The 12,870-nt window shown below is 33.8% G+C and overlaps 1 protein-coding gene across 2 annotated transcripts in view; it reads right to left on the minus strand.

Annotated features, from left to right (window-relative positions):
- Positions 1-3,856: 3,856 nt before the first annotated feature.
- IPMK (inositol polyphosphate multikinase) overlaps positions 3,857-12,870 on the minus strand; it is a 62,745-nt gene continuing 53,731 nt past the window's right edge. For both annotated transcript variants that reach the window (XM_039478485.2, XM_074382256.1), the window contains exons 5-6: positions 11,489-11,570; positions 3,857-9,673 (exon numbers count right to left, since the gene is read on the minus strand). In XM_039478485.2, coding sequence (XP_039334419.1) covers positions 9,051-9,673; positions 11,489-11,570 — 705 coding nt within the window. In that variant the 3' untranslated portion in view covers positions 3,857-9,050. The remainder of the gene's footprint in view (positions 9,674-11,488; positions 11,571-12,870) is intronic.

Below are 12,870 nucleotides of genomic sequence, written 5' to 3' on the forward strand. Positions count from 1 at the left end.
TGTAAAATGAGGAGAATTGAACTTTAGATTTAATAATATAGAACTTGTTCTTGCCAAGAATTGTTTTGATTTATGGGCATGTCAGGCCTGGGGTGGTGAGAAAGCCTGATTGTTGTGTTAACAGAAAAAAAGAGGAGAATTGGAAATAAGTCGAGGCATTTTGCTGAAAAGGGAGCAAAGAAATAGAATGGTAGGTGTAGGAGTGAAAGAAAAGTCAATAATAGATGCTTAAGGGGGGAATATCATAGGTATGGAAAATCTTACATGTATACTAACGAGAATGCCACAGTAGAGAGAGAGACATTCCAGTTGCAGGAGAAAGGAGGGAGAATGTCAGTAGTAATGTTTTGTGGTTGTTTTTGAAACAGGGTCTCACTCAGTTGCCCAGGCTGAAGTGCAGTAGCACCATTGCAACTTACTGCATCCTCCACCTCATGGGTTCAAAAGATCTTCCTGCCTCAGCCTTCTGAGTAGCTGAGACTACAAGCGCATACCATCACAAATGGCTGTTTGTTTGTTGCTGTTTTAGAGGCAGGATCCCTGTATGTTACCCAGGCTGGTCTCAAACTCCCGGGCTCAAGAGATTCTCCTTCCTTGACCTCCCAAAGTGCTAGGATTACAGGCGTGAGCCAACACACCTGGTCCAGTGATGTTTTTTAATATGTGCTAGAGTATTGGATCTAAGAGTATTGGAGAAGAACTGAATTCACAGAGAAATTGCAGTGTTCATCCATTAAAATAGCAGAGAAGAAAAAAATATATGGCTATAGAAGGAGGTGGATATGTAGGTTTGAAGGTGAGGTAATGTGCTAACATTTTGATTACTACCATTTTCTTAGTGAAAAATAAAAGCATGGACTAAGTTGAATCTGAGGGAGGAGGCATGGTGACACAGCTCTCTGGAAGAATGGTGGGGTAACTGACTTTGAAGGTGTATTAAGATTGCCTTGAAGGCAATCTTTAAACCACTTGCAGTTTGATATGATAAATTTTGAGAGACACCAGGAAGATGGCTGTGTTTTTCTCCAACCATTTTCATCTAGCTATTTTTATTAAAATAATTTCAACTTTTATTTTAGATTCAAGCTGTAGTTTTGCAGGTTTATTACCTGGATATATTATACTGTGTGATGCTGAGGTTTAGGATATCATTGATCCCTTCACTCAGGTACTAAACATAGTGCCCAGTAGTTTTTCATCCCTTGACCCACCCCACCCCCAGTAGTTCCTGGTGTCTTGTTGCTATCTTTATGTCCATCCGTGTCTGTTGTTCAGCTCCCTCCCTTAAGTGAGAACATGCCAACTCTTTTCATCTCTAAGGTACAGGTACTGAGTTGGTAGAAAATAAAGAAAACCAGAGTTTGAGTTTCCCAGGGGAATACAATGAAAGGAATAGGGCTAGAAAGTCTGTGGCTGCATGTATGGGAGTGACTATAATGAAAAACTTTTGAATCCAAGTTGTACAAGGCTTAAAGTAAGAACATGGAAGATGATGGGCAATGCAAAGGTTAGGATCAATGCACTGGATCCCTGTGGGTGAAAATAGTAGAGAGAGGAAGTTGAAAGTATAGGAAGAGATAGAATGAGATGCTAATCAGTAATGTCTAGGGTGCCCATGAGAATGAGTGGCTGAAGTCGGGGTAGAAAATAAAATCACTGGCAGTGAAGAGGGCAAAGACTGAGGTCAAGGTGTCAGAAAATTCACGTATATGTACAAAAAGTCATTAATAATAACTTTAGAACTGGAGTGTGTAGAGTATGAATGTGACCCAGGTACTGTGTTTGACATAATTGGAGAGACTATGGATAGATGACTGAAATAAGGAGGGAGAGCAGGTCCTTCAGAGGAATGTGCTTTGTTTTGTTAAAGGAAGGAGCAGGAATAATGATGATTCTGAAAGTGTCTACAGAACATCTACCACCTCCTGGCCTGATTTTATTTAAGTACAGGGGAAAAACGGCCACTGTTTACCTTCAGTATCTCCTTCCGAAAATATGAGGAATTGTGCAATATCTTTTGGAAGGATTATTATAAACAGTTTGAGAACACTGAAATACCTGAAGAAATGCACTTCAGTTATTTGCAGATTTGTTACGTGGAAGCTTCTGTTATCTGCTGGTTATGGCTTCATCTCAAATGGATAATATATTTCAAAAACTCAGATCCTTGAGACCTTTTGAGAAAGCAAGGTCTCTACAAAAGCTATACGGAACAAGTAAAAATTAGCCTGGAAAAGCTACAAAGCACACATTTATGTGTAAATGAGCATAGGTCTGATTAATTCTCCTACTTAAGACTAGGCAAGTTTACCGAGCCCTAGGAAATTAGAGATAAACACAGTGACATCTTTGGATAAGGCCAGAGTGCTAGATGTTGCCATTTTTCAAAGAAGATTTACTGCTTTTATTATCCCCAAGAAATATATCCAAAACCAATTATTACATATATAAATGTACATATTATTACCAATAATAATAGGGTAAAAATAGTATCTCCTCTGGGGAAAAAAATGAATGGGAAATGCATGGGAAAGGGAAATTATAAAGTAATTATTCACACAGAAGAATAAAAGGCCAATGACACAAATAATAGAAAATAACAGGTCTATCATTACAGGATTCCCAAAACTTGTAGGAGGCACAGTTTAATGTTTCTGACATTAACTTTCCAATGAACTTTTTCTTCCAAGTAAGAGTGGCCAGTGTTATCTTAAGCCATTTCCAGCTGTATTCTCTTCACATTCTAAGCCCCTTTCTTTCTCTGTTGCCAGCACTCTCTCTTGGCTTTCAAATAGCTCTGCTTGGGCCTCTGCTCAAATGGTAGTGTATACCCTACCTCCAAGAACTTTTTGCAAATTTTGTTAGTAAAAAGTGTGGTCCATGGACCAGCATCACAGAGCCCAGTCCAGTCCACTTAATCAGAATCTGCATTTGAACAAAATCCTCAAGTGATTATTTTTACTTATTTTATAGTTTTCCATTTTTATTCTTTCCCTTCAGCTCTTATTTAGTCCTCACACTTAAGCTATAACTTGGGGACTATAGCAGTGGAATTCCAAGTTTTTTTTTTTTTAGCAGTTAGCCCTATCTTAAGCAGGGGGGAAAAAACTACTACATCACATAGTATTGGTTCTCCCCATAGCATTCACAAAGAAGCAGGCATAAAGGTGGAATGCAATACAACCTTCTTCAGCACTAAGATGTTATAAATCAAACTCTCTTCTTCTTACAAACTATTAGAATGACTTCTCTATCTTCACAATCCTGCTGAATATTGAGAAGTGTCAATCATAATTCCACTATTTTATCCCACGTCAACATGTTTTTTTCTCTCTTCCAGCCAGTATATATCTTCATAATAGGTACTGAATCCTTTATAACTTTTTAAAATCTCCAAAGCAAAATATAGTGCCTGGAAAAAGAGGTGTTGAGCAGTACCCTCTTTTTAACTAATAAAGAATAACTTGGTGACTAATTTCTGAAATTTCAAATACATGCCAAAAAAAAAAAAAAAACCTTACCTACTTTATTGTATTTTCACAACCACATCAATTTGTTTCTATAGCCCACTCCTTCTAGGGTGACTCCAAAGATTTTAGTTTATGTGATAGAAAAAATAAATATCCATGCAAAATGGTTTACATACTTGATCATTTCCAATGTGTACACTTAAAAATATCCCTTCCCCAATTTGTCTGAAAGTATGCTTCTTTCTACTGATGCACTTTCTTAGACATCTTTGATTCCCCAATGATTTCTATAGTTTGATATATAACATGCACTTAAATATTTGCTGAATGAATGAGTTATTTTTAAACCACCATGTTTGTTAGCATGTTACAATTAACAAAAAAAGTCCCAATGCAAAACATTTTAATAGGTTGCCAAATATACAGGTATTAGAATTATGTAAATATCACTTATAAAAATTGGTATATCACATTAGATGATTCTATAAAATAAAAACACAAATCACACATTGACAATAACCCCTGCAGTCCAAGCATATCCCCGCAATAGAACAAATTACAAACACATTTTTAAAAAAAACCCTAAAGACATTTATACATTTAAACCAAGGTAACTGTGACTAAATACATTCATTCATCAAGTACAATAAGATTAGCATTGCTGCTTATAGTCACTAATAACACAATTTTAGGTGCAATTTCACATGCTTTCATAAATCTTCCAGTACAGTTCCCATAAAGTGTCTTTGTGCACACCATTTTCATTTATACGCAGGTACATCGTACTTAAAACTATTTCACTTCACAAACCGTTAATATATATCTTAAGTGGACAGCAGGTAAAAAATTTAAACCTCAATGATGACAAAATTTAAAATTAAAGTCTTGAAAGCCTATAGTGATTTGTTTACTTGCATAAATACTATTTTCACTTAGTACAGGCTATTAAAATATATAATGAGAATTTAAATATTAACTCAAAAAAAAGAGGCTCCAAATCTTCCTATTAATGCATTTTCAAATAATAATATAATCAGTCTGTAAATCAAAAGTAATTTCATATTCATTGCCAAATTTAAAATACCAGTGATGTGAAGAGAAGATTGAGGCCTAAAATTGTTGTACTAAATCGTAAAATACAATAAAGAAGATGCAGCTCATTTGCTTGGGAATATATAATGGAATGTTTTTCACAGTAATGTTATGTTAAACACTACTTTATTATTATTATTATTATTATTTTTTTGAGACGGAGTTTCACTCTTGTTACCCAGGCTGGAGTGCAATGGCACGATCTCGGCTCACCGCAACCTCCGCCTCCTGGGTTCAGGCAATTCTCCTGCCTCAGCCTCCTGAGTAGTTGGGATTACAGGCACACACCACCATGCCCAGCTAATTTTTTGTATTTTTAGTAGAGACGGGGTTTCACCATGTTGACCAGGATGGTCTCGATCTCTTGACCTCGTGATCCACCCGCCTCGGCCTCCCAAAGTGCTGGGATTACAAGCTTGAGCCACCGCGCCCTGCCGTTAAACACTACTTTAAATGGACAGTCTAAATAAATGTACCTTTGCCAGCAAGGAAAGTGAAAAATTAAGGCTTTCTTATGCCATCTGTAATTACTACCCAAACTTAAGTTTAACAGAGGTTACAATACAGCAAAATATTACTTCTAACTTCTCTAATATTGTTAGTTGCTTCATTTCAACCCCATACTTATTATCTTATTTAGGTGCATATTTTTCTGTATCTGTATTTTAATTAAGTCCCCAATCCCAGCCCATCTAAACAGAACACTGAAAATGGTTAGGGCCTTATCTGTTTGGTTCACAGTTGTAATACTGGGGGCTAAAAATGCTTAACACATGGCATAAACCCAAGAACTATTTTTGAATAATCTAAGAAGCCTGGCCTCCAAAGGCAACCCTACTTGTTTTTCCAAAGCATTAACAGATAATTGTTACCTCTTTAGATAACCTGATTGACACTTATCACAAAGGAATAGATGTTTCCTAGGCTATGAAAACATCAAAAATATGTAATAGAAAGGATAACTGAGGGTACAAGCATATCAAATCGAGACTAAAGGCACTGGAGAAAGAAGGTAAGCATTGTAAACCATTTTAAAAGCAAATCAAGTTTTAAAGCATAAAATGCCAAACTACTAAGAGAAAATGTACTAAAATGATGACAATGCTTTACCATAGTGGACACAATTCCTGTAATTTAACAAACAGAATTGTTTCATTGTTCTATTGTTTTCTTTCATCCTACATCCTCTACAATATTCTGAACCCTAGAAACAAATGTATTTCCAGTTGCGTGAAACAAAAAATTGCAACTGAAATATCTATGGAAATTCCTTTTTTCTTAAATGATGCTATAAATTTGATACATAGACTTGGTAGACATAGAACATCATTTTGGAAATCATAAAATACTAAATTATGCTCAATTGAAATACAGACAAAGGTTCTTATTTAGTTGAACACAGTTTAGAGCCCCTTAAGAGCAAATTGTAGTGTAAAGAGGAAAAGTAAGTACAATCTTTCCAGACACACACAAAGAACAATGAATACTGAGTTGAAATATCACAAGCTCCATGTTAGAGCCATTTAATATACATATTTTCATAATTGTTTCTTGAAAAACTATTTAGATAAAATATTTAGCATTTATTATTGATTTTAATTTACTTGAATCTACGCAATGTCCATCCATATTAAAATATCAATTAATGTAAATACTTTATTATAAAACTATTATACAATTTAAATTTTTATTAGAGAAAGGTATTATTCACATCCACAATTTCTTAAAGTCCTTTCTAAATGAGTGCATTCCATAAGAAATACACTGAAATCATTACTTATGTTTCATAGGGGAAAAAAAGTATGAGAATCCTATTAACCCAAACTATATCGGTATTATACTTATTTCTTAAACATTTACATGTTCAAATACACTTGGTGAATAGTGATCATTCATCCCCACAGTGGTCAATTTCAGCATAATATTAAGTGACTGAGACTGACTAAAATAGTCACATGTAGGCTGGATAAACAGATACTTATTCTGTTATACCTAAGCTTACTTAAAAAGCAACATAAAAAGAGCAATGGGTAACAATGATAACAAATGTAAACCAACAGAATTAAATGTTAATCCTTTCCCTGAAAAAAAGACAGATAAAAGGACTTCTTGCTTTATTAAAAACAAAACATGATCTATTGTATCAAAAAGGTAAGACACTGATTTTACAAAATTATATTTCCAAATACAGATAAAAAAAAACTTTAACAGTTAATTCAGATTTTATTGAGCTAAAATGTGCAAAAAATCTGATAATACTTAAGTTTAATAAATTCATTGTACATAAGCTGATATCATCCCATACAAAAAAAGCCTCAGTATCTTGCTAAGATTCAAAATAGTGTTTAATTATCTGAGCTTAAGATTTATTGAACCACTATCCAAATAACAACAAAAGTCCGTACTGTAAGAGAAAAAAGTAAAACTAAAAATTTTCTGATTAGTAATTATGACTTAAAATTCACTCTCATTAAAACATAAAACTATAGCCAATATCCATTTGAAAAGTAAAGAAAAATTGGAAGTCCTTATGGAAAATACACCAATTCTAAATAAAAAATTAAAATCAAATTTTGCTATTACAAAACACACATTATCTTTTAGTTATTCAGGTTTAGTAGATTTACTAAGCACAGAGTTCATTAAGCATTTATTTGGTACTTCTGTTTGGACTCAGGTATTTGCAAAGTACCCCAAGAGAGGGTTGGGAAGGTAAGATAAACATAAAATTGTGATACTTTTCTCCACACCACAACAAAGGTGCTTGGATTTAAAAATTCAATTTGTAACTCTAGAAGAAAAAGAGGAGAAACAATTTACAACTCCAAGATATTTTGTAGAAATATGACAAAACTGCTAACTACTTAGAAATGTTATTAGTGAATCAAAGTGCAAGTAATGACAGCATTAACATCAAATGTATTTGAAGACTCAAAGTTTTAAATGTTTTCAGTGACAAATAATTAGTTGTTTTTTTTAAGGTGGTGGGTATGAAATACAAATCTAATTCTTCCAGGAATTGTAGCACTGCCCCTGCCCCCATGAAATTAAATTATAATTTCACTGTTGAACATGATATATAACTGTTTTGAATAAGAATGAAATAGAAGCCTGAATTTAGATATGCACCAAACCCTATATGACAGACTAATTTACACATAGTATTTTTGATAACAACCTAATTAGATATTGTTTTTCATGGCTTACTATAATTCTGAGAAACTGCTTTTAACAACATACATTTACACTGTCACTTAACTAAATGGAGACATATAAATACATAAATTTTTAAACAAAAAAATTCAAGTTAGAGGAGAAATAAAACTTCATTTACTTTTTTGAAGCTGCATTTATATAAAAAAGTATATGTTTTATGATACTTTTCACAATGTGATAAATTTATATTCCAATTTTCTCATAAATGAAAGATAATAAAAATATTTTGTTGGCTGGGCACAGTGGCTCACACCTGTAAACCCTGTACTTTGGGAGGACAAGGTGGGTGGATCACAAGGTTAGGAGATCAAGACCAGCCTGGCCAATATGGTGAAACCTTGTCTCTATTAAAAATACCAAAACATTAGCTGGGCATGGTGGCAGGCACCTATAATCCCAGCTACTCAGGAGGCTGAGGCAGAGAATTGCTTGAACCCAGGAAGCGGAGGTTGCAGTGAGCTGAGATCGTGCCACCGCACTCCAGCCTGGATGACAGAGCTAGACGTCATCTCAAAAAAAAAAAAAAATTTTTGTTTCTTGAAAATAACATCTCTCTTCTCCTAACCCCAGTAAGAACAATTAGTGTATCCTTAATTTCAAGACTTTTGTTGTTGTTGTCATCCACATCAATTGTCTTTTTCATGAAGTATAATATTTTGAGAGAGAGACAAATACTTAAAAAATCAAAGAGAAAACCTGCTTTTGGAATGCAACAATTCTAAATCATTTCACTAAGAAGCACCCTTTGATATGCTGGTCTGAACTTTTAATATAAAACCTAAACAGTACTTATTTCTGAGTAAAATATTCTCCAGTTTTAGTAACTTCATACACAGCAATACTAAGGACATCAACCTGTGCTTTCGAGATTTTGGTAGGTGTTCTAATAATGTAATAGTTTAGATATGGCTCGTTGTCAATGTTGGGTGAACAGAGATTTCATGAATTGGCTACAGAAAGCTAACTAAACTCTTCATGACTGAATAATGGTTTGCATTTTACTTGAGCCAAAAAGATGTTTAAGCCATGTACCACCACATTCCCTGCTTAACGTTCCTAAGTTTCTTTATTCTTCATAGTTTTCTAATAAACAAATACTTAGTTTTCCTGAGTAAGATTATAAAAAAGTTAACCTTTCTTCCAAAAGTAGAAAGACAAAGAAAATGTTGACTCACAATACAAATTTTTACATAGCATTACAGGTGCAGAGATATTGACTGCTGCTCTTCATTATGATTGGCCCACCCCTTAAAAAAAACTGCAACAAAGGATTCAATTGTCTAAAATACTTTGAAGTACAGAAATTAAATGCTTTAGCCCATAAACGTATCCCTCATCTACTGTGTTGCTAGGGAACACATGAGCAAAATCTATCATTCGCACTTCTACTTCAGCAATCTCTTGACAACCAGTGGGAAGATGGTAGAAAACTTTTTCCAGTTGGGAAAGTACATTTCCATTTAAGTGTTCCTGTGACATGCTTTTCCATCCATTGTCTTGGTCCAGATTTTCAACTTTCAATGAAGTCTGACTGTGATGCTTTTTAATATACATTTTCCTGTGACGAGCATACATCTTGGACAAGCTTTTGCCTACTGAAGACTCTATTCTTCCATTCACTGTAGAACTTAACACATGAAAGTTATTATTGTACTCTAGTACTTCTGTGTCTGACAGTGGTCCCTTGGACAAAAACTTTTCTGCCAAAGTTCTGTCATTCAGTTTTGTAGTGGTTGGCTGAGATGAACCTTCATAAACAAACAGTAATGAACTTGCGTAAAAGTTAAGCTGCTTCTGGTTTTCAAACCACTGCAGAATTTTCTCAATCTTCTGAATACTGGCAGCAACAGCATCTTTTCTTAAGCAGTACCCATTATGAAAAAATCTAGAGACTCCTATAAAAAGAAAAATGTGAGCATTATAATTAAATTATGAAATAACTATTATTTGGGAAGTAGACTCATCACAGACGGAATTCTCCAATATTTTCCCCATCATCCCTTATAATTAAGTGAACAGTTAATCTTAGAATTCTAGGAATTCTAGTCAGATATAGAAATATGCTTAATTTCTGCTGAAGATGCTCTTATTACAAAACATTTAAATGACACTAATGTCATATGAAGTATCCTATTCAGACAAAAAGAAATTTATTACAGGTAGACTGGTAGTTTACCTCTTTCACTATATTCTCTTAAGAAATAGGTTTCCAAGACTTGCTCTATCTGCTATTGTGAGGAATTTCACAGTAAAATTAATGGTTCAGGCTGGGTGCAGTGGCTCATTCCTATAATCCCAGCACTTTTGGAGGCTAAGGCAGGTGGATCACTTGAGATTAGGCATTCAAGACCAGCCGGGACAACATGGTAAAACCTTGTCTGTACTAAAATACAAAAATTACCCATGGTGGTACATGCCTGTATTCCCAGCTACTGGGAAGCCTGAGACACAAGAATCACCTGAACCTGGGAGGTGGAGGTTGCAGCGAGCCAAGATCATGCTACTGCACTCCAGCCTGGCTGAAAGAGCGAGACTGTCTTTTAAAACAAATACTCGTTAGAGTCTCATTTAGAGTTAACTAAAACCTAGAGTCAAATTTAGTTATTTTTTAATACTACCATTACCAAATACAAAACCATGACTCTACTAATTTTCATTTGCTCTCAATAATATTGATTAAGTCCATTTTTCAAAAAAGTTAAGCTCACTTTTGCGAATAGCACTTTCCCAGGTTAGGGATGCTATTGAAAATTGAGACCTTTAAATGTTTTAACCTAATAATTTTAACCTAATAATAACCTAATCAGATTATCAGGCCATTTTTAAAACTATGCCTATTTTATCATACTTGAGAATTTGCTTTCTGCTTTTAAACAACATGTTTCCCCAATTTGGGACAGAAACTAATAAAAGATATATTCAGTTGGACTAAATTATTAGCCTGAGAAAATATTTTTTAAATAGCCTATCTGAAAGTTATTTTGCTATTGATTAAGTACTCCAAGGCAAATACTAATTGTTAAGCTCATGCTATGGATGCTTGCTTTCTATACATAAAATAAGAATTATTCTATACATTTTTTACACTACGCCTAAGTTCTTCTCTATCTTAGTAGAGCTAAGAATAAACTTGTAATATAATGTTATTTCTAGGAATCTAGGATATTGTTGCTTTTGTAATATCTTGGCCATAAATATTTTAGAAGCATATATGTATGTTAACAGACTTACCAATTTAATGCCACTTAGTTAATCATTATGTAGCTCTAGAAACTTACATAACTCAACTACACATGGGAAAATTCAATAAAGATAACAGTACATGCTACAACACATATTTCAAAGTCTCTTAGGTAACGAACAGTTTTAATAATACTATGATCTATAACCTTTACTTACAAAATAATTTTAACAACAACCTCTAGTTCCAGTATTGAGCTAGACATTTGGTTCACAGCTGTTCATTATTTTTTTCAGTACATTAATAAGAAAGAAATGAAAATGTAACAGAGGGTCATTCATGGGCCATGGTCTTAATGTATTATGAAACAGGGATTAAGATTAATCCAATTCTGTAAATCTAAGTTTCAGTATTTTTTTTAAAGTATATTATGAATCAAATCGCTTCTCCAAATGAGAACTAAAACTGAAATAACCTTAGAATTATTTTGTTAACTGTTCAATCATAAATTAGTTTTTTAAATCCTTACCATCCTTTATAGTTTCTTTTGTTAAGCTTCTTCCATAATGCTGGTTTTGTGTCTCATAGCTATCAGAATGAATATGATACACCTGTTAAAAAAAAGCAGTGAATATTACAAACTAATACTCCTTGACCACGTGAGATTTATCCCAGCAACACAGGGTGGCTAAAGATGAAATCTACTTAGGTAATTCATTCTAATAGAGTTGAGAAGAAAAAAATCCCAGTCATATCAATGGATGCTGAAAAGGCACTTTACAAATTTAACATCCACTGCTGATGAAAACACTTTGTAATATAGGGATAGATGAATATTTCCAATATGATAAAACTATCTACCTCAACCTACCAGGAATTAGTTTCAAGTTTAAAGAAGAGAACTGAAAAAGCACTTCTTTTAAAATATAAGAAGGTTTCACAAAAATATTTTATCACAATGTCTTTTATATTATTATTATCTAATATTCTGGAGTTCCTAGCAAATGTAATTGAAAAGAAATTAGAAGTATAATAATTTGAAAAGATGGAGATAACATTAATACTCTGAAGATAATACTTGTACACTGGAAAACAAAATTAAAAACAAATACAAATAATAAAATAGATGACATGGCATTTGAATACAAATTAGTAAACAGAAAATAAGCTTTCTAAACACAAATAACTGGTTAGAAAATGTAATGAAAGACCCCTATTTATAAAATGTAACCCCTGAAAGCACGAAAATAAGCTAAATATGTAAAAGATATATAAAAAGATATCTTTAAGACATTCCTAAGACACACCTATGTTCTCAAAGAAGATTCAACATATCAATTTTACTTAAATTAATCTACAACTAAAGTGAGATTATAATAAAAATATCAACTTTTTTTTTTGATGATGTCTCACTCTGTTGCCCAGGCTGAAATGAAGTGTCAGGATCTTGGCTCACTGCAACCCCTGCCTCCAGGGTTCAAGTGATTGTCGTGCCTCAGCCTCTTGAGTAGCTGGGATTACAGGCTCGAGACACCACATCTGGCTAATTTTTGTATTTCTAGTAGAGGTGGGGTTTTACCATGTTGGCCAGGCTGGTCTCAAACTCCTGACCTCCTCAAGTGATCCACCCGCCTCAGCTTCCCGAAGTGTTGAGATTACGGGTGTAAGTTACCATGCCCGGCCCTAACAATTTTTTTTTTAACCAAAAGCCAACTCTGAAGTTTATATATATATATCTTAAAAGAGCCAAGAAAAGTTAAAGTAAGATTAATAAGGTAGAACTAACCTTGCCATCCTACCAGATATTAAAACGTATTTTGGAATCAAACATGTGGGAATTTAATATGTGATAATGGGATTTTCAACAGGAAAGGCTTATTTATTAAATGGTGTTAGTCTGATTAAACAGTG

The sequence above is a fragment of the Saimiri boliviensis genome, chromosome 12 (assembly GCF_048565385.1).
Source record: "Saimiri boliviensis isolate mSaiBol1 chromosome 12, mSaiBol1.pri, whole genome shotgun sequence".
Taxonomy (NCBI): domain Eukaryota; kingdom Metazoa; phylum Chordata; class Mammalia; order Primates; family Cebidae; genus Saimiri; species Saimiri boliviensis.